At 55.1% G+C, this 21808-nt stretch overlaps 1 protein-coding gene across 5 annotated transcripts in view; it reads right to left on the bottom strand.

Annotated features, from left to right (window-relative positions):
• Positions 1-14491, bottom strand: part of Col16a1 (collagen type XVI alpha 1 chain) — a 49745-nt gene extending 35254 nt beyond the window's left edge. For 3 of the 5 annotated variants that reach the window (XM_055611352.1, XM_055611356.1, XM_055611354.1), the window contains exons 1-27: positions 14336-14491; positions 12720-12826; positions 10729-10803; positions 10524-10641; positions 9422-9545; positions 8875-9141; positions 8230-8310; positions 7970-8095; positions 7255-7308; positions 6951-6977; positions 6456-6491; positions 5449-5475; positions 4382-4444; positions 4110-4151; positions 3986-4030; positions 3866-3901; positions 3464-3526; positions 3106-3150; positions 2930-3025; positions 2716-2754; positions 2242-2286; positions 2037-2072; positions 1464-1574; positions 1064-1099; positions 801-836; positions 615-725; positions 298-342 (exon numbers count right to left, since the gene is read on the bottom strand). In XM_055611352.1, coding sequence (XP_055467327.1) covers positions 298-342; positions 615-725; positions 801-836; positions 1064-1099; positions 1464-1574; positions 2037-2072; positions 2242-2286; positions 2716-2754; positions 2930-3025; positions 3106-3150; positions 3464-3526; positions 3866-3901; positions 3986-4030; positions 4110-4151; positions 4382-4444; positions 5449-5475; positions 6456-6491; positions 6951-6977; positions 7255-7308; positions 7970-8095; positions 8230-8310; positions 8875-9141; positions 9422-9545; positions 10524-10641; positions 10729-10803; positions 12720-12792 — 1857 coding nt within the window. In that variant the 5' untranslated portion in view covers positions 12793-12826; positions 14336-14491. The remainder of the gene's footprint in view (positions 1-297; positions 343-614; positions 726-800; positions 837-1063; positions 1100-1463; positions 1575-2036; positions 2073-2241; positions 2287-2715; positions 2755-2929; positions 3026-3105; positions 3151-3463; positions 3527-3865; positions 3902-3985; positions 4031-4109; positions 4152-4381; positions 4445-5448; positions 5476-6455; positions 6492-6950; positions 6978-7254; positions 7309-7969; positions 8096-8229; positions 8311-8874; positions 9142-9421; positions 9546-10523; positions 10642-10728; positions 10804-12719; positions 12827-14335) is intronic. The other 2 variants (XM_055611353.1, XM_055611355.1) reach the window with 2 other exon arrangements.
• Positions 14492-21808: the final 7317 nt, after the last annotated feature.

Raw genomic sequence — 21808 nt, 5'->3', positions numbered from 1 at the left:
CAAGGCTTGGAACTATGCCTGGCCCATAATAAGTAGGAAAGAAGAGTTAAATATTATTTTGCTCTAAGGTAGTCTTGGATGTGCTTAATCATGTTGGATTATCATTAGATTAAAAATACAACACTGAGGGATTCTCTTGGAGAACACGAGGTTCTTGGAGATAAGTTCCTTGACTCTGCTCAGGGAAACCCTGACGGATGCGTTCCGCTGTGAAGTTACGGTTTGATCTCTGCTCACTTGCCTCTCAGGGCAGTCTCTCCCTACCTTGCCTGTGTCCCTGATACCCAGAGGACTCACCTTCTCTCCTTTCAGCCCTCTTGGCCCAGGAACTCCAGATTTCCCCTTAAAAAAAAAACAAAGAAACCCCAAAAACCCAAGATGGAGTTACAGCGCCTTTGCCTGACAGCCCTTCAAGCCTCCAGTATCCCAGTGTCCAACCAACAGGAGAAAGGAACAGGGGAAATTGCTGCACAATTACTGCTTTACAAGTAGCAGCCTAGCACAGGGATGGAGGAAAGTACCAGGATGTAGGCTGCTTCCTGGCTACCTCCTAGTTCCAGCCCCAAAGCATGGGACCCAAGAGCCCAATAGCGTGCCAAGGACAGGCCACTCACCGGAAGGCCAGGTAAACCATAGCCAGGGGAACCTACATCTTCACTGACACCCGTGGAGGACCCAAGGTGCTGGGCCCCGACCCCTGAACCGCAGGATGAGCAAGGTTCCCCCTAGGGAAGGAAGAGAAGGATCAAAAAATCTCTCAGGTGAACAGAAGGCAAAGGCCAGAGCACAGGGGCGCCTACCTTCTCTCCTTTCATTCCTTGGATGCCTGGATCTCCCTGTAGGAAGAAATGGTTTGTGGGCTGAGACTAGACATGTTGGAACCCCAAACGCTGTAGCTGTATTTAAGGACAGCAATGTGACACTCTGCTTATAGGCCATTTGAACTGCCCCATTCCTGGGGGGTTTCAAAGCCAGGACCCCAGAGGCAGTGCCCATCAACCCATATAACAAAAAGGGAAATAAACTTAGGCTAAATGTCCTCATTAGAAAGCTCTTTACATACCCGGTCGCCTTTTAGTCCAACAGTTCCTAGGCCCTCCTGAAAGAGAGGATACAGGAAGGAGTGGAGTGAGGAGGCTGGGCCAGGGCCTTAACTCTCTCTCTGACCACTTTCTTTGGTCATCTCTAGCCAACAACCAGGCCCAGGGCCAGGCTTCCCTCAGAGTAAGAGATGGATCCACCCTATCTTGCCCAAAAGGTGTCCTAGAGTCTCTTGGTGGGGGGTGGGAGGAAGTGCTGGGAGGTTGCCGTGGAAACCTGGGTAACACTCTAGCCAGTCCCAAGCTCTATGGTTCAAACCCCTATCTGGGCCACACTAGGCCTAATCTCTGTGGTACTGAGAAGTGCCCAGTCCCTCTGAGTCTGTCTTAGATATGTCCCTCAGTGGCCCCTTGTGCACTCACCCCGGCTGGAGCAGGATCCCCTGGTTCCCCTTTAGGCCCTGGCTTTCCAGGGAGCCCCACGAAATTCTGGAACCCTTCGGGCAGCGTTGGGCACACTTCACAGGGGTCACCCTAGCAGAAAAGAAGAATCACAGGGGGATGGGGTGGGGCTGAGACCTCAGGGAAGTCAAAAGCCCTCCTGTCACACCAGCTCGAGGTGCCTCCATCATCAAAGCAGACAGCAGGACTGCTGCAAGGGCTTCCTGTCCAAGCAGAAAGGAGCCCCTGGCATCCTGGAACCATGTCCTCAGAGCATGTATCCAGGGGGGACACATGTGTCCCACTGACATAAAACTTGAGCTGATAGAGAGAAGCTAAGTGACCCTCCATGCTCATACGCAGATGCCAGGGGCAGGGTCTGGGTCTGGCTGTCAGCCCCCGCTCCCCACAACCAGGCTCATCTAAGCACATACCTTCCACAGTAAAAACAAGAGGGTCGCCTGAGGCAGGCCCGACACCTGGGCAGAGAGCCCCTGCTACTCAGAGCAGATCCTGTTCCCATGCCAACCTAGGGCAGCCAGGCATGGAACTCACCTTCTCTCCTTTAGTCCCTGGCACTCCTGGCTTCCCCTGTTGGGGAAAGTTGGGGCGGGGGAGAAAGAAGGGACATTAATGCCAGGGCAGAGGGACTGGTATGCCAGAAAAGAGCTGAGGACCCAGGCCCCTACCCCTGGAGGGCCTGGAAGAGCAGCCCTGGGCATGGTGGGCAAGGACCCCTCCCCTGGTTGTGGTCACTCACAGGCTTCCCTCCAGGGCCTTCCTTTCCTGGTATCCCAGAGCTGCCCTGAAATCAGAAGAGAGGTTAAACGGGAGGCTCCCCTGATGTGACCTCTCCCCATTTACCCCTTCATCTGGCCCCCTTGAACCTCCCATCTCCATTTGGTCTGCTGGCCGGATAAACCTTTTCTTCCTAATGCCTGTCCTCCTATGTGACCCTCCCTAGGAAAAGACAAGTGATGACTAGGGCTCTGAGTACCCTTTCCTAGTACAACAAGGAGGAGGTGACAGACGACAGGCAGACAGACATTTCCAGAGCTTGCTGCTCACCAAGGCCAAAGGCCCCCACCCCAGCTAGTACTGGGGTAGGGACACCCCCTTTTGGACCCTGACTGAACCAAGCCTCTTTCAGACAGTGCCCGGCCACCTCCTGAGACACGCACATGGCATGACCACACTACCCTCCCCTGCATGCCCACAATGCCCCTGTGCTCACCTTGTCTCCCTTGGGGCCTGGTGGGCCACCTGGATCACCCTGATGGCAGAAACAGGGTGATTCAAGATTCCTCTCTACAGCATGGCGAGGGTTTTGTCTTCAGCCACCCTCCGACCTGCTCCCCTGGGACCAGGTCTTATCCCCAACTAAGCCCCACCCCCGGGGAGTGGGAAGCCTCAGGAGCGGGCAGCAGGAGAGGGGAGGGGATACTTACAGGGGCTCCAGGCAGACCTATCCCAGGCAGCCCAGGGAGGCCAGGGGGCCCAGGTTCTCCTGCCAGTCCCTCGGGCCCAACAAAGCCGGGGTCTCCCTGGCACACGAGTAAGTGAGTGTGAAAGACCCACCATCTTAGCCCTACCATCCCTTCCCACACCCAGGCCCACAACTCACTTTCTGCCCTTTGGGCCCAATAACACAGATTTCTCCTGGCCGACCCTGTGGGAAAGAGAGCCGAGATAGGGACAGCCAGAGGCTGGCACTGGTCCCACTGACACAGGAAAATGAATACCCACCTGCCCCACCCTCACTGTTCTTTCTCCATGCCAGACCCTAACCTAGTGTCCTAAGACCAACGAGTGTTACCAGGATGTCGAAAGCCTGAGAGTCAAGAGACCTCATCAGTACCTGGACCACCTTGCCACGCCTTTTGGGACATAACACCTCACCCCCTTGGCCAGGAGGAGGAGGTAAATCTCTGGGTGACATTCTAGCATTTTGAGGCCTAGGGAGAGGGTCCCCAGCAACATACATCTCGGCCTGGCTTTCCTGGCAGTCCTTTGAGGCCTCCATCACCCTTCTCGCCTTTCTGGCCCTGGGGAAGGAAGAGACAAGGGACCAGGACTGAGGAAAAGAAGCAGGGCAGTTCCAATTGGGGGAGGGGCAAGTGCCTCCCAGAGCCCCTCTCCCCGACTCTGCCTTCCACAGGAGGGCAGACAACAGAAAGAACTTCCAAACCAACCAGACCACTCATTCCACAAGCATGAGGCATTTCCTTCTAGATGTGGTGGGTGTTTGGGCTGGGCAGAGGATTAGAAGGGATGAGGAGAGGACAGTCAACTCTGACAACGGTCACCCTCCACTAGGAAGACCTTAGACATTTCCCTCCTGCGGTCCACCCGGGCACCCACTCCTCCAAACGCAATCTCATTACCTTCTGGCCCGTTGGGCCTGGGAGTCCTGAGGGTCCCTAAGACGAGGAAGGGGCACAAATGAATAGGTGAGGCTGGGCCAGGACCCATCACCCCTGCCCGGTGGTAGGTTCCAGGCTTACCAAGTCTCCTGATTCTCCCTTCTCTCCTTTCGGGCCTTCTGCACACTGACAAGGGAGATAAGAGGTTTAGTGGCCAGAATGGCCCCGACTCAGTCCTGAAACAGGCCTTACCTCCCAGTCTTACCTGAAGTGGGGCATCTGGGGAGACTCGAACACAGTCATTGCCCTGTGAGTAAGGAACAGGGGTCAAGGCTAGTTCTTCTGGGGGAGTCCCCCAAACCCTGCTGCTGGAAAAGGTCCCTAGAATAGAGGCTTCTGCACATTAGCCCCTATGGAACCCTGCCCAAATGCCCAGGAGGCCAGGCTTTCCGCTGAGTGAGGGAGTGCCAGTCTACATCACAGCAAACCCCAGCTAGGTGGGCGAGACCCCGAGGCAGACTTGCTTAGGCTGCTTACCCGTGCTCCCTTCTCTCCCTTGGGGCCTGATGGTCCAGGCAGGCCTTGTTCGCCTTTCCCTCCCTGTGGGTGAAACCAGAATGATGGTTGTGCCTGAAGGGAGCCTCCAGGAAGTGCTCCCTACCCCTTGGTTGCTTCTACCCATCTACCATGCAAATGCTCACACGCCCGCGCATGCGCACTCGCACACACACACACACACACACACACACACACACAACACCCCAAATGTAATTCCCCACCTCCACCATGCACTCATTATCTGGATTCCACATACACCAAAAGGCTGTTTGGCAACCCTACAGTCTCATTCGGGGAGTATCCATCCCTTCCCCCATATCCACAGGCGTGCACATTAGCAAACACAGAGCATCTCCAGCGCACGTGAACACATTGCGTAGACACGCAGGATGACATAAACCCACGACAGCTAATTGTCAAGTTTCCTGAGCGCAAGCCTCGTGCTTGCTAACGCAGCACTCAGGGCAGACTCATGTCACCGCTCCGAGACTCAGATGCTTCGCATCAATAATGCAGAACTGATGCAACCCCTGTCTCCAGGTATGTGCAAGAAAGACGGAGGATGCTGTAGGCAACGCGGTGAGTGTGAGAGCCCACACACTCACAAGCTCGCAATGGGAGCACAGCACTCGCCGTGCTCACTCACAAGCTGGAGGCCCATTATGCCCACAGGGGTATAAGGGTTTAATCCCTAGCCTGTGGACCACATAGGTGCAGACGCATGTTGGAGAACATACGGGCACACCTACACACAATCACTTTGATGTACATCTGGCACAGGGAGCTCTCAGTCTCCCCTGAATCCAAAGGAGAGCACTCACCTCCTAGGATGGGTACCGTACACACAGGGCACAGGGGCCTGGCATACAGAGGGCCTCGGCAAAGGGTAGTTCTGGACTCTACACACACAACCCACTTGCCCTAAAACACTCTTAAACATACCACACTTAAACACACTTAAACACAAGACTACAGGGTCACATGAGGTAGGAAGGACCAAGGTCACCAAGGAAGACAGGAGAATTCTGTTCTCTAATGAGTCTTACCTTGGGACCAGAGGGACCAAGTGTGACCTAAGGGAACAGAAGAGAGAAGAGAACATTGAACTTTAGGGAGCAAGAGGGAACCAGGGGCCCAGAGGGAGTAAGTGAGTCAGCTAGGCTCACACAGCACGATGGCAACACCAAACACCAGGGGCCCAGCCCTCACTCTCCCTACCAGGCCAACCGGCCGGCTGACTCTATTTTCCAAAGCTGTAAAGCCAACAGAAGGGTCTAATCTACTCTCTCCAACCTGCCTGCCTCTGGCTAGCCCCACCTCAAGTTGTTAGACTAACATGGTCACTCCGTTGCCATGGAAACCCCAGCACATCTGGGAACCATGGCCTTTCCAGATTTGATGGGAGACTGGATAGAAAGAGAGGCAGGCAGAAGTGAGGGCATTTCTAATTTCCCCCAAAGTTAGGGGTTCATGCCTTTTGTGAATAGATACAGCACAACAGCTCAAAACATGGTAATTCTTGCTGCCTGTGCGAGGGGCACAGTAGGTAGCAAATGGCTCACGCTGAGCCTGGAACCCTGTCCTTCCAAACTCCCAGGGGACGAGGCTAGGCTGGGCTAGCTTTCAAAGAATAAGAGAGGGCTCTTATAAGACTCTGAGCTGTGCGGCACAGGGCTGTTCCTCCCCTCCTCTAGGCCTCCAAGGTGACATGCCGTGTCTTCCAATCAAAGCGGGTCTGAGCTCTGGAGGCAAGTGCACAGCTGAAATCAGCAAGCAGGGTGTTGGGTCCCACTTGCCCCTCCCCCACCCCACCTACCCCCAGGCATATCACCACCCTGAATCACAACACTCCATTGAGAGTTCAGGGCCAGCGCTGCCTTCTAGTCAGCCCTGGCTTGGTGGGCTTAGGGGTGGAGACACGCATAGCTCTGGGAATCAAGCAGGGGAGTGATGGGAGAGTGAACAAAGACCCCTTGTCCTCTACCAGGGAGCTCCAGTCTACTCCAGGCAGTGCCTACTCCCAGACTGTGACCACACCCCTCCATTCACTCACATTGCTCTCCGGGGCACCATGGACACAGGGCGGGCACTGGAAAGGAAGAACAAGCCTGCAAGTCAGTTCTGAGTTAGCCCTGTCCATCAAGAGAGTGCATAACACACACACACACACACACACACACACACACACAAACTCTCAAGGCCAAAATAGCACCTCTTCAAATGAAAACAAAACAAAACAAACAAAAACCCTTAAAGCCCAGAGAAAAACAGGGACAATTCAGTGAAGAAGGATTTTGTGTCTAAGACTTAGGTTTTCCCCATGATGCCTGGGGCCGTTGGTTGGCCTCCAACTCAGCAGGAATGGCTTCCAGGGCTTCTACCCTGCAATCCAGGGCAGATAGGGCTTAGAGTTGGGCCCTCAGGAATGCTGGGTGCTTCACAGTCCTCCATCACCCCCGCACCTCAGTCCTCAAGGCTTTATCAAAGGGTTAGTGCTGACACCTCTCTCTCCCCTGAGTCCCTCCGCCAGCCCAGACAAAAGGCTCACCTCACTGACTTCAGTCTCCTGGTGGGCCTGAGAAAAAGGAGGCATGGGAGTGGGAGGGGAACCCGGGATCAAGCATTACTCCAAGCCCGTGTACAAGAGCAGGCAGGAGCCAGCTCTCTAGAGAATGCCCGGGACTATGTCCCACCCTCCCAGTTTGTCTTCCCTTCTCAGAGTTGGCACTGCACAACCAAGCTCTGTCTGGACAGGAAGAGAGTGGGAGGGCAGCATCTTCTCCGAGGGCTTTCTAGAGGGCATGCAGGGCAGACAGAGAGCACCGTGGGCTCCTCCCCCACCCTATCTCTACCTTTGTCCCCCTTTCTGTCTTCTGGATGCTTCTTCCCATCAGTTGAGCATCCACCTGGACAGACAGAGGGACAGTTCTGGGGTCCATGCTGGAAAGGAGCATCCCGGCAGAGCCCATGGATGCCAAGTACCCCCTCAGTTTGATATCTGGCACCTCCCAGGACATCAAGGGTTTGCTTAGGCCCCCACAGGTGCCCCTTCCCCCCCTACACATCCCCCACCATGTGATGTCACAGAAAACAGGCAGTGAATCAATGGGATCCTGTGTTTCTGCAGCCAAAGGCTGGGCATGGTGCCTGGGTCGGCAGGGACACTGCCCAGCCAGAGGGTGGGGCTGAGGGAAGGATGGGGCTCCTCTGCCATCTCCAAAGGACTTAAAGTGGACAGGGCAGCTGGCCATGGTGCTGGGAGAGTGAGAGAAAGCCCCAGGCTTTCCATACACGAGAAATTGCAAATGGAGGCCGGCCCTCCACAGGATGATCTAGCCAGAGTCGGAATTACAGAGTGACATAATGCCCAGCGCCAACAAGTAGCAGGTACAGGGTCACCCCACGGGTTCTCCCTCTGCCTCCCTGAGTTCCATAAGGTAAGACGTAAGCGGAGCCCACATTCAAGGCTCTTCCACAGCCCAGGCACATGGCCAGCTGAGCATGGTGGCAGGCCTCAGCCATGTTAGGGGTGGGCCCGTCTCCCCAGCGCCTCCCCTCATCACCCACCTTGCTGTTCTGAGGTTCCTCCAAGCAGAAGCAGCGGGTGTAGACCTTGCCCTCTGTCTGAGGATTGATCTCAATGAGCTCATTACTCTGGGTGTCCCGGCGGGCCTTGGAGGTCTCTGGGGGACACTGCTCAATGCGGGGGTGGGGGAGAGGGAAGGCCAGGGTCACTACAGAGGCAGATGCATCCTCAGACCTCTGCCATCCCTGTGCAGCTTGCCCTCTCTCAGGCACAGCAAAGTGCGAGGGAGCCAGCTACTCACCCCTCCTGGTAAGATCTCACAGCAGCCCTCCTCCAGCACCAGGTCTGGGTCACAGTAGATGTGAGCCTGCTGAAGGTCAAACTGCAGGGGACACACAAGTTCATCTTATTTAAGATGATCAAACAGCTCCTCCGTGGTCCCCAAAGAAGCTCAAAGATGTCTTCGCCCCAGGATTTGACTTTAGGGTCTTTCCAGGCTGGTCGGGGAGGCCATTAAGAATAGAGCTGTTGCCAAAAGCAGAGTGAGGAGAGAGAGAGGAGGGAGGGAGGGAAGTAAGGAGAGAGAGAGAGAATATATTCCCAGAGGAAGGTGGGGGAGGCAGGCAGGAAGAGGGGGTTCTATAAAACCGAGCCCATCCTGTAAATGAATATGCAGGGAAATGTGCTTGCAGGTAAAGGGAAAAGCGTGAGCAAAGGTACAAATATGCAAATTCAGTAGGCGATCCATCAGATAGTGGTCAATAGAGAGATGCAAGGAAAATGCTGAAGCCACATAGAACCCCAATGGCGAGGGGCTGGAATGTCAGATTTGCACAGCTAAGCTGCGTGTGGAAGGCAGTGGCCCCCCAAAAGAGGGCTCTGAAACACACTCAGGGGCTCAAGGCTCCCTGAGAGGTGGGAGCAGAGACCAGGACCCAGAACTCACCGAAACCGGCTTGCCCTGCTCAGCATCCAAGCCCAGAAACACATGTCCCCCAGGCTGAATGGGTTTCCGGGGTCCTAGGGGCTGAGAGGAGGCTGAGACGCAGTCCACATGCACAGAGGCCACGCGACCTGCCACACTCAGCATCAGCTTGTGCCAATGCAGATCGAAGAGCTGGGGCACTGGGAAGATGCAGGACACAAAGTCACCATCTTGGCCCTGTGCCCGGAGCTCTAGACTCCGCTCCTGGCTGTTGACTTCCAAGGAGATCTGTGACAAATTGGGAAAGAGGAAGGACAGAGATTCAGAGCTCCAGAGGCATAGCACGGCGAAGCTGGGGGGCCTCAAGCTCATCTCGCAGGAGGGGGAAAAGCTGGCTGGGGTCATGGAGAAGAGCATCCTGAAAGCACACGGCGGGCACTGGGGGTAGTCTCTCGAGTGGGCCCCGGGATAGAGCAGAGGAGACCCAGAAACCACAAATTTGGATAGAAGCTGAGCTGGACGGATACAACTGTTGTCCAAGGACTGGGGAGGGGGAGGGGCGGCTCACCTGTGGGTACCCATTTGCATCAGTCACTTGGAACAAGTACCATGTGTTCCGGAAGGTGTGCTTCTTCAAGAGGACTGTCAGGACCAGGGCGAACTCCTCTGGGAGGCCCTGAGGGAACACTCGCCTGCAGTGGAGAGGAGAGGGCACTCTGAGGCTCAGTGAACGTGCAGCCACTGAGCAGACCGGCGCTCAGGACCGATGAGCCTGCCGGAAACGAGCTCACAACCTCCAAAACATGTCCACATCCATTCTAACACATTCACTGAGCGCCTTCCGGGGGCTAAGAGTCCACTGGCTGCTGAGAAAGCCAGTGGTGAAAATATGGAGGGGTTTGTCCCTGAGAAGTCCCGAGGGGTCTGATGGGACAGAGGAACAGTCACAGGGAATCCTTGAATCATCTCAGGGGACAGGAGACATGGACCAATGGTTAAGAGTACTGGCTGCTTCTCCGGAAGACCAGAGTTTGATTCCCAGCACCGACGGAGCACCTTACAACCACCCGTAACTGGACTCTCAGGAAATCTAATGCCCTCTTCTGGACTCTATCGGCACTGCATGAACGTGGTTCGTACACATGCAGGCCTAACACACATAATAAATAAATAATTTTCTAAAATGTTTTTCTGTCACAGCACTACATTTCAACTTCGGCAAAGGGGTCCCCTAGGAAGCCAGCATGGTGTATGGGCCTGGGGTGGAAGAGAGATGTTGAGAAAAAGACCAAGGAGCTCTGCAAGAACACAGCAGCATGGAGACATTGGCCAGCAGGAGCCAGAATGCCCAGGGGCTGCTGCGAATTGGGCTTCACACAAGGTCGTATTCACATAGACACAGGCTCTTGACACCATGCTAGGGTTCTCATAGAAACCATGGGATGTAAAGCTGGTCCTGCCGTTGCCAGCGAAAGCCAGGCTTGGGTTGCCAGGCGCCACACACGCAAAGCCCACCCTGCAAATCCAGGGGCACACAGCAGGTAGACTTTTGGCAGAGGAGTACACAAAACTGCTTCCAGAGAGGCCCTGGGCTTAGGCCTCACATCCAGAGTTGAAAGGCTGTGGTGGGGGTCAGAATGGATTCCCAGTGGCCACCCACAGTACTTTACCTCATGGGTTGGGTCAGCGAGGCAGCCCCCAACCTCAAAATGAGCGGCCCCTTGGGGTTGCGGATCTTCTTGATGGCAGATGTCTTCATGAGGTTCAGTCGGCGGATTAGGTTGAAGCCTTTGGGGGACACCAGGGGAAGAGCAGGTGAGGGGAAGTTCGGGCTTCTCCAGGAAGCAGGTAGGGGCCGACTGAGGCTGCACTTACCAGTCACATTGGTTGATGGGTCAGTACCGTGTTCCAGTTTGAGTCCTTCTTGCTGTGAAGCTGGGCACCGCCCACCTGGGAGAGAGGGGACATGGAGCATTAGGAACTCAGGAGGGCAGCTGCCCAGCGGGGCTCCTGGGGCAAGTCTGTAGTCTACCTTCTAGACCTTTAACCTAGCCTGCCTTGAGGCTGTGCCCACACTTGGCCTCTGATCCTGGATGCACAGGAAAAGCTCAGCACATACGTGGGAGGACTGAGGCCGGTCCCAAAGCTGAGTGGGTCAACAGCAGAACAGGACCAGAGCCCTGGGACCCCAGTCTCCCAATACCCCCAGCTGGGGCCAGGCCAACGAGGGAGAATGCAAGAAACCCTAGATGGTCCAGAGCCCAGACAGTGGGAACTCGTGGATGCGCATATGTCTCTCCATGTGGGGACATGGAGCACTGCAGGGATGAGGGAGCATTAGTTTCCCGCATGCTCAGTGTTATGTGCAACTGTGTGTACATGACTGTACATGCATGAGCAAACCTATGACCCCAGGGCTGCACATGCACAGCACTCCTGTCCTAGGTAATGGGTCACAGTCTACTTCCAAATTCATAGAAAAATCCAATGACTTTTTGCCTGCATACCCAGCTAGTGACTCAACAAAAGGAGTCAGGCTGCGGGGACCACAGCTCAAGGGTATCATCAAGGCCTTAGGCTCCAGACAAGGCCTATTTAAGGGGCATGAGCCTCTGAACAAGGGCACAAGTCTCTCAGGCCCCAAAGGGACAGGCTGGTGGCTGTGAGCCTCCTTCTCCCCGAGGCTGTGCTCCCCCTCCTAAGACCAGAAAGGCTGATGGAGGTGCTACATCAAAGAGACAGGGGCTAAGATCAAACAGCCTTCTCAGAGAGGCTGATTCGAAGGCCGAGCCAGGCTAATCAAGTCACCTCCCAGAAGAGTAGCCAACTCCCTGCCCAGCCTAGTTGAAAGACAGAGCCCTGCGTCCCTGGGCACGGTGACCCACTGGAATCTCCGCCCCCCAGTCTGGCCGGAAAGACCATCACTGTCTTGACATCGCGGCAGCAGTGGGTGACTCACCCTTGGCAATGGGCCTAGATTCCTTACAGATGTTGAAATCCTTTGCCCCAGCCCCTCTAGGGGATCCAGTAAGGGAGAGGAGAGCAAAACTCCCCAACACACACACACACACACACACACACACACACACACACACACGTATGCAGATTCATGCACATACATTGGCAGTCCCACACACCCTAGATGCCTGGACTTGGGCCCTAGGAGTCCGGCTCCTTCCTGGCTAGGTGGTGTAGCTACCGAGCCCAGAGGGCACCCAGCAAGGCCCGGCAGATTGCCTGCTCAATTTCCCTTGGCTTTGGGCCCTGGAAAGCTGCACCCTCTCTCCGTCCAGAGGCCGGGCCGTGGGATGGACAGTCCTCAGAGATCCAGGCTGCTGCAGAGGAGAAGCCTATGGCTGGAGGATAGAGTCATCACCCTGAGACGGAACAAAGGCGGCTTTCTCGAAGTGTTGCCTTTTGTAAGGAGTGTGCTGCCTGCTCCTTCCCATCCCACTAACCAGCGGGAAGTACAAGGATGTACTGAGGAGGGGGCCTGCTCTTCCCCGCAGGGACCCGGGAGTATGTACAAATGTACTGAGCTTCCTAAATGGCAAAGCCAGAGATACTCAGAGACAAGAGATGCTAACACACACACACACACACACACACACCAGCTCACTCACACACACCAGCTCACTCACACAGGCCCAAGTATGCAAACACCTCAGGCTAACCAATGCTCAGCCGCTACATGCCACGTGACTGATTGACTGATACATACACACATGCACACATACATACATACATATGTGATATATATATACACACATATCCAAATATACATAGATATGTATATATGTATGGTCCCATATGTGCAAAGACCCCCAGCATCTCAGGGAGCCAGATGCAGCTCTGTGTCAACTTACCTATATGTGTGCCATGACTGAAGGTGGCCCAGAGCCCGAGCAGCCACAGGCCAGGAGTCCAGGATGCCAACATGCTGGCCCAGAGAGCTCAGCTGCTGTTTCAGTACCTGACAACCAGAGACGAGGGAGGTGGGCTCCAGAGTGCCCAGAGGAAAACTGCATGTGTGGGGAAGTGGCCGAAGTCCGTGGGGCCCACACACCAGAGACTGCAGTGGTAGGGGCTTGGCGCCGATCCCTCTCAGGGGCCCCACACAGGCCTGGGGTAAGAATCTGGGCAGTGGTGATAATGAAAATATTTAACCACCGGTATGGCCCAGACACCCACCAGCCAGAGCAGGAGGCTGGCTGAAGCAAAGAAGCCAGGCCCAGGCAGCTTCTGGCTGTGCCAGGAACTGGCTACTGGATTGAGGAGAGGTGTAGAGGGTCCTGAAAGACCACAGGGGCTGAGAGAGCGAGGGGCCTCGAGCAGAGGCAATTTATCAGGATGCCTCGATGAACCGCAGAGCTTTAACGGCTGTGTCCTGTGCTGGCACACGGCAGCCCGGCACCTGGAGAGCTGTGCTCAGCTGGGCACAGGTAGCCCTGCCAGGCACCTACAAGGTCAGGGGCTGAAGACTGAAAGGAGCATCTCTTGGCAGGCATTGCAGGGCTGGGTATGGGCCAGGAAAGCTTCCCCGTGTGTGTACAGGGGCGGGAGAGCAGGACACCAGGGCCCAGGACCTTGTTGCCAGCCTCTCCTGACGCTGGAAACGCGTCTTCTCAGTTTTATTACACCCTGATGGATGGGCCCAGATAAATCACTGCAGGCTCAGCAGGTGGCCAGCACAGCCATCTGTCTTCTGGTCCCTTCCCGGACAGGCAGACCGTGAGCACACAAAGCCACGCGTGTCAGCACAATATACATAGGCGTACAGGCACATAGGCACAGGGACTATGAAATCAAAGCTAGCTTCGGGCAGGCATGCTAAGAGACTTGAGAACTGATAAGCCCAGGGTTTGCCTATACGCTCCTGTCCAGAACCAGCCTATGAGCAACCCTCCCGGAGGCCTTCCCGTTGGTACTTTCTTAGACAAGCCTGATTGCATCCAGTACCATCCTAATTCATCCCCTTCGTTGCTGGGTTTGCGATGACAACCGAAAGGACCCCTTCACCCAGTACAGATGTAGGCTGGACTCTCCCTCTCTCCTCCTTGGGACGGAGCTGTGACCCCACCCTAGCGATGTCCCATCCTAGGGGTGTGCGTCTCCCACTCACCACGGTCTCCTACCCTTCCTGACGACCAACGGAAAGGTGGCCGGCTATGAGCAGCATGTGGGTGCATGCGGAGGCATGAACACACGTGCACATCATGTTCACCGCTGGCTTCCGCTCCCAGGCCGCAGCCTGAGTGGAGAGTTGTAGGGATAGCTAGAGAGATGCTTGCGGGGAGACCCCGCCCCCTCAACACAGACACAGACTGAGGCAGGGACAGCAGGACCAACGTGGAGTTTCCCCTCATCACCCTGCCGCCGCGGAGAAGAGCACATTTGTCCCAGGTCCACACAGCGAGTCAGTAACACAAAACGCTACTTCTTCAGCCCAGAGCGAGAAGCAGCCCAGTCCTGGCCCACTTACCAATGGCCGGGGTGGGGAACGGGGTGGGGGGCACCCCTCACTGAGCAATCCTGGCGGCCCCAAGGCCGCCAGCTCTGGGAAGCAGGGCCCAGTGTCCACGGGGCCTCAGGGAGATCCTCTGTCTTCCTGCCGGTGCGCGCTGTCCCCTGGCTTCTCCCCGTCTGTCCCGGGTTCTCTCGGCTGAGTGCAGCGCAGCGCACGCCTTGCCGGGACTGCCGGCCGCTCCTGGAGGGGGAAGAGGGCGGTTCCAGGGGGACTGGGGGGCCTGCCAAGAGCCTAATGGAACACAGCTGGGCCAGCCCGCCAGGCCGGAGGAGGAGGGAGGCGGCGAGGGCTCGACGGCGGCTGCCGAGGCGCTGGCCGCTGGGCTGCACCGCCGCGCGCTCCCGGCCTGGCCCTGCGCCCAGGCGCGCCCTTCCCGCTTCCCAGCCAGGTGAGCCCGCGGGTGAGCGGGGCAAGGCGGGACCCTGCGTGCCCAGAGCTGCCCTGGAAGGAGCGCCTGCGGCGGGCTGCCGGCGGGAGGGAGGCCAAATTAGGCGTGCCCAGAGTCAGGCCTGGAGTTTAAAGGACCTCCTTCGTGCCCCCCCCCCTTCCTTGGCTGAGACCCCGGAAAGCTGGAGAGGGCTAGGGACCCTCCTCCAGTACTGTGGAACCCGCGACGTGGCCGCTGACCAAGCCTCAGTGGTCAGCTTTTTCCAGTGCCTGGGCCTAGTATTCCTAGGCTGTAGTGCCTCTGTCTCCTCTGTCTGCACTGGGAGGAGGGAGAGAGCACCCCCCCCCTAAAAAAATAACTGTGTTAAATTAACCCCTTCTGCTCTGCCCTCGTTTCTACAGAAGTAAAATCAGTGAGTCCTCTTTTTTTCCCTCTTGGACTCTACAGGGTGGAAAGGCTCAGATCCCTGCTGCCTGCTCCCTGCTCCAGCTTAGTGACTTTAAGCAGACTTTCCAAAAACTTAATTTATTTTGTGTGTGCGCGCGGGAACGTGTACCCCGGTCGTCAACGCCGCAATTATCCATGTGTGGATAATTCGTGGAGTCGAATCATCACGGGTTCTGGGGCTCCAACTAAGACTGTCAGTCTTGGTGGCAGGCGCATTTAGGCAGTCTCCACGGCTGAACTTTTTTTTTTTTTTTTAAACTGGAGTTTGCATATCCTAGGCTAATGCTCGCCAGCTGAGCTATACCCCTAGCCTTTGTGATGTGTGTGTGTGTGTGTGTGTGTGTGTGTGTGTGTGTGTGTGATGTAAAAATTTGTGCAGGTATGCGGAGGCCAGAGATGTCTTCCTCAAGTGCTCCCTTATTCTCTGAGGCAGGCTTTCCCACTGAACCCGGAATTCATCGATTTGACCACCCATTCGTTGTCCGCCTCCCCAGCCTATTTTTAAAGGTAAGGTCCCAGGGGTGGCAGTGGCCCTGTGGCCTTTAATCCCAGCACTCAGGAGGCAGAGGCAAGTGGACGTCTGTCAGTTCAAGACCAGTCTGGTCTACAGAGTGAGTTCTAGGACAGCCAAGTTTATGCAGAGAAACCCTGGCTTTTGGGGGAGGGGGCTTCTGTAGCAGAAGCAGACCCAGAAGTTTCTTTTCCGAGCTAGGTTCTCACTGTGTAGCCCTGGCTGCCCTGGAACTCGCTCTGTAGACCAGGCTGGCCTGGAACTCACAGAGATCCCATTTGCCTCTGCTTTACAGAGCGCTACAGGTGTGTGCCGCCACACCCAGGCCTGGATCTTTCAACCCTCCCGAGTAGCTGGGCGCAGCAGGCCTGATTCAAATCTACTTTTTAATCTCTAATTCCATTTGCACGTCTGTGGGATGAGACGGGAGCATCTGCCCGGCGCAGCTTTGTAAAAGGAAACTCATTAACATCTGTGAGAATGCTTAGCTGCGGTCTGGCACATAAGAGGGGAGATACTTGCTGCTATTTTCATTATTGGGACAGGGTGAGTAGGGGGTGGGGTGGGCATTAAGTGATGAGGAGGTTTGATTCATATCCAGCTTCTGAAGAAGCAAAAACAATCAATCGAGGTTGGATGAACAGGAGACTTCTTCAGTGGAGGTAGAGGCTGCAGGGTGTAGGTTGGGGATGGAAAGGAAGCAGATGGGCTTGCTTCCCTTTGGAGTAGGTGGTATAACTGTCGACCTGTGACCCCATCTAACCCAGGCAGAGCCACGACAGGCCTGGGATTTCCCACCTCCTCCCCTGGAGGCGCTGACTCAGCGGAAACCCTAACCACACTGCTGTGCCACGGAGGCGCCCCACTGTGGTCCCCGAGAGGAGCCTGGGCCCAGATGTGTGGTGGCCGTGGTGGGGCCTGGGAAGCGCTGAGCTCAGCAGGCAGGAAGTCCAGGAGGTGGGGTTTTCAGAAGCTCTGTCAGGAGGGGTGGGGGCGGGCACAGCCGGATTGCTAATGGAGTACTGCTCAGCTCTGAGGCACAGAGGAAAAGGAAGCAGCACACACAGGTCAGGCTCTGCCCTGAGGTCTCCACCTATGCTAACTCTTGCAGTCTTCACAGAGACTGAAGGGGCAGTGTTCTACAGCTCAGCTCCTCTTGCTGAGGGGGCAACACAGTTGCCTGATATCACACAACGCAAAGATGGCAGAGTGAGGACCGTGGCCGGCAAGCTTGAACAGCAGAAGCTGGTGTACCCTGTGCCATCCTGGCCATGCCCACTCTTCAACTCCTTATGTCTCCTGCGCCATCCTGGCCCCCCTGCCACAGCTCTCAGAGGTGAAGATGCAGGAACCTGAGGAAGCGATGCCCAGAGACCTTTCCCATGGCACCCCAGAGGTGCTCTAAGAATGACCAAACCAGCCAGGCAGTGGTGGCACACACCTTTAATCCCAGCGCTGGGTAGGGGGAGAGGCAGGGGGATCTCTGTGAGTTCAAGGTCACCTGGTCTACAGAGCAAGTTCCAGGACAGCCAGGGCTACACGGAGAAATCCAAACAAACAAAGAAAACAACAGGAAGAACAACCAAACCCAGGGAACCCCGTCTGCCTTGGTCCCTCGCCACGGTCTAGAGCTGTACTCATGTGTCTCATGGCAGCTGTGACCCTCACAGAACTAGATTCCAGGTGTTAGTTGGGGTAATATGTACCCGTAACTCCAGCTGCTCAGGGATGTGAGGCACTGAGGTTTCGAGTTCAAGGCCAGACCTTGTCTCAAAGCAAAGTTTTTTAAAGGACTGGGCAGTTTCATACACAAGACTAGACTCACTCCCCGGTATGAAAAAAAAAAAAATTCTGTATAGAGTATGTACACACAGGCACACGTGTGCGCATAGATGTGTGCTCACAGACTTACACAGAAAGACACGGACATGTCCGCTCTGCAAGCAGAGATACCTGCAGAACGGTGGCTCACAGAGGGACGCACTCATTGCCACACTTAGACACAGACGTGGTGTGTGCAGCTATGCCAACACATTTCTATGCGTTCAGCCCCGGAAAGCACCACACTCGAGCAAGTAGGGTACCCCGTGGGACTGGGCTCAGTGCCCTCACCCCAGATGGCATTGCCACGAGGTAATCAATGCTGCTAATCACCACCAGCTGCCCTGGAGCCTGCTTGCCGCTGCCGGGTGGGGCTACCAAAGCCTCCTGGGCCTGGGGTAATGCGCGCAGATGTTGGCAAAGCTCGGGGGCCTTTCCATTACCCCAGCTCGCCAGTGGGGCTCCCCACCTGGCAGGGGCTCTCCATCTGGCAGGGGCAACCCTTGGGGCTGGGGGAGCGTCAGGGGCTAAGACAAAGCCTGGTCCCAGGACAGACCCAGAGGCCCCCACACGTCCAAGCAGAGGTGACCCCGATGTCTTAGGCTTGCCCAGGGATCCTGGAGCACACGTGCGCACGTGCACACCTAGGTTCTGGCATAGATGAACACGGATGCGCACACACCCTGAGACATATCACGCCTGATGGATTGCTCGTCAGAGGTCTGCTTCAGCTTCTTCCTCCCAGTAAATGCCACCATAATTCATCTTGATGCTCGGGCTGAAGACTACGCTTGGCTCCTGCCTTCCACTCTCCCTCCCCCACCCATGCTTGTCACCTCTACCCCCCACAGTATAGGTCACATCCACTTCCACTGTTCCCACGCTTGCCCGAATCATCAGCACTTTTTTTTTTTTTTTTTTTTTTTTTTAACCAGGACTCCTGCAGCACTCCTGGGTGCTCTGCCTGCTCCTCACTGGCCGCTAACCCCACCCTGGTCATTAGCCCAGCAGACAGGAAGCTCCTTCCCAGCCCCTATCAGCTGCTTTCCAGCTCTCATTCTACCTAGAACAAAACCCCAGTCTTGGGGGGCTGGAGAGAGGATGGCTCAGCAGCTAAGAGCACTGGCTGCCTTCCCAAAGGACCAGGGTTTAATTCCTGGCACCTACCTGGTGGTTCACAACCATCAGTAACTATTGTTCCAAGGGATCAAATGTCCTCTTCTGGCCTGCATGGGAACCAGGCACACAGACATGTATGCAGGCAAGACACTCATACACATAAAACAATTAATAATAAATAGATTTTTAAATATTAATCCCCTAATTTCCCTCCTCCAGCCTTACCAAGTCCTACACGACCCAGCCTCTCCTTCTGGCCCTCCACCTTACCCCACAGGCTTCCTGCCCGCTTCATTCCCGACCACGAACCCCCACGATGGCGTGGCACGGGGGTTTTGTACTTCTTCTCTCTTCCTGGAGGGGTCTGCCCCTGCTCTTTGAGGGCTGGCTCTTTGCTACCCAGGGCTCGGCTGAGGGCCTTCCCTGACTTCCCAGTGTGGAAGAGTCCTAGTGGGCCTTTGTCACATGGCCCCTGTGGCAAGTCCTGCAAGGCCGTGGTACGTGTCTATATGTTATCTCTCTCCACCTTTCCTAGTACACCCTGGCTGAACCTGGCACCTTATAGGCACTTGGGAGTGATTGAGTGGGTTATGCTTGTACCTGATCACCGTGCACACAGACAGACTTTGGTGTCATGAGGCAACACACACACACACACACACACACACACACACACACGGGGGGGGGGAATTGCTCATGTGCAGACATATGCACACACAGGCACACACAGCTCCTGAATCAGGGAAAAGAGACTGAACCAGACAGAGCTCTTTTCTTCACGATTCCATATCTCTGGTTTCTCTGCCCTGTCTCAGTGTCTGTTATCTCTTCCCTCCTTCCCCGTAACTTTGTCCCTAACTTCTTTTCACTGTCACCTCTGTTTCAAATTCTCCTGTGTCTCTCTGCTTTGAGATCCATATCTCAATCTGCAGTTGTCGATTATATCTGTTTTTCTGTCTTTTTTTTTTTCACATTCCCTGAGTTTATGACCCCTCCTCCTGTCCCTGTTGCTGACTTTCATGAAAGTGTTTCTCTCTCTCCTGTCTCTGTCACTTTACATCTTTCTCTAGTCCCAGTATATCTGCTTACAGTGTTCTCCCCATCCGCACCCTTTGCCAGGGTCCCATCCTTGAGCTCATGATCCTCCTGCCTCCGGCTGCCTATACCACACTGCCGAATGCAGCCATTACTGTTTCTAGGTCTGGCTTTCTGTCTTTGACTGTTTCTGTCTTTCATTCTCCACGGTCCTTCCTCGCTGGCCCAGATCAGCACCACATCCCCACAGCTGCCTGCATTCCTGTGGCAGGGAGGCTCATCTTCTACCGCTGTCAGCTTTACGGTCCTGGTGGGAGAGCCAGGGCTCCACTCTGCTGATGTCCACCTGGCCTGCAGAACCACAGCAAACTAAGGCTGACAATGGTCACTCACCACCCAGGCCAGGTCAGGGCATTCAGGTTGCTCGTGTTACTAGGCTCAATATGGCTACCGTTGGGTTCTCTGGAAGGTGAGCCTGGATCCCAGGAGGCTAAGCTATAGACAAGACAATCACTAGAGTAAATGAATGCTAGAAGAGGGAGACCCTGGCAGTTTCCAGGGCCCCGGCCCTGCTGGCTCTTTAGGTTCTTTCTACTTCTTTTGAATGAACCATGGAGAAATGGCAGGTGCAAACATCTCACTTCTACCTGTTCTGCAACCCTAGGCCTCAGCTCCTGTTGTAACTGTCAATCACAGGTTGGCCCACCTTGTTTGGTGTGAAAGAGGCTGAAAGTTCTTTACCTAACTGCTCCAACCCTGTAGGCCTCCCAGAGGAGCGATTTCACACCGTCCCTCCAGACATGGGTGGACAGTGTATGGAGACATTATCAGAATAGAAGAAAAAGAGTGTCACTGGAATTTAGAGAAGAGGCCAAAGCGGTTGCTGAACACCTTCGAATGTCCAGAATATTCCTCTCAATAAAGAAGTGTCTGGCCCAAAGTCAAGAGTGGAAAGCTAAGAAACCCTCCCTGCCACCCACCCATGTCAGTACAGCTCTACAGACTCCCGTGACCGCCTTTAAACTCTGATCGGGGATGGGAATCGTTAGAAGACCCAAGACTCAAGAGTTTGACCTTACTCCTGCCTTTAATAACCTCCGCTAACATTTATTGAGCCCATATCAAGCACTGGCTGGTACTGTCTACAGAAAACTCAATTTAGTCTCACAACACTGCAGGAGGCCCCGGCGCTATTACCGGCTCCGCACCAAGAGTGAGGAAGCAGGCACAGAGGAGGAGAGTAATCAGTCCAAGGTCTCACAGAGGACACAGATGGAACATGGATTTGAACTGGTCATTTGGGGACAAGTCCAAAGGACGGCGCACTATCCAAGGAAGAGCCCACATGGCAGGAGTCCCAGCAAGTCCTTTCTTCCTTTTACTGCTTTGTCGAAAGAGATGCAGTACATCACCAAGCCCAGCAATCGTTCTAAGCGGCATGATACCACCATGGCCGCTACACCAGGACAGCGGGGGATTCGGAGAATGAACTCTCAGAGTGAAGGCTGGGAGCTCGGCTCTGCTCACAACTTCTGAGCCAGGCCATCACAGCCCCTGTGAAATAGGAACTGTTGTCACATGGGAAAGGCTTGGTACGCAAGAGTGTTGGGCTTCTACATCCATAAAGTCCATCAAGTTCCCAGGTGACACTGACCCAGAGACTCACACTGAGGAACCTGGGCGGGGGCGGGGAGGGGAATGTCAGAGTCTGGGCCTGGGCTTACACCCTGCTCTGGCTCTTGCTGACTGTAATTTAAAGGGCTAGCGCTTGACTCAAAGCACTCACAGTTACTGTTAAAGAAGAGAGTAAAGCTTGCCGTGATGGCAAGGGCCTGGACTCCCAGAAACTCAGGCGGTGAAATGGGTCACAAGTTCAAGGCGAGCTTGGGCTACACAGTGAGACTCTGTCAAAAAAAAAAAAAAAAATTCACCTATAAAAATCAAGTAAGAGCCAGGTGTGGTGGCACATGCCTGTAATCCCAGCATTCAGAGGCCAGAGGTGGGCAGATCTCTGTGAGTTCAAGGCCAGCCTGGTCTAGAGATCAAGTTCCAGGACAGTCAAGGCTACACAGAGAAACTCTGTCTCAAAAAAGCAAAAACAAACAAA

The sequence above is a fragment of the Psammomys obesus genome, unplaced genomic scaffold, assembly GCF_907164565.1.
Source record: "Psammomys obesus unplaced genomic scaffold, mPsaObe1.curated_primary_1811, whole genome shotgun sequence".
NCBI classification, from domain to species: domain Eukaryota; kingdom Metazoa; phylum Chordata; class Mammalia; order Rodentia; family Muridae; genus Psammomys; species Psammomys obesus.
Note: the sequence above shows the minus strand (reverse complement) of the source record. Positions and strands in the feature narration are given on the sequence as shown.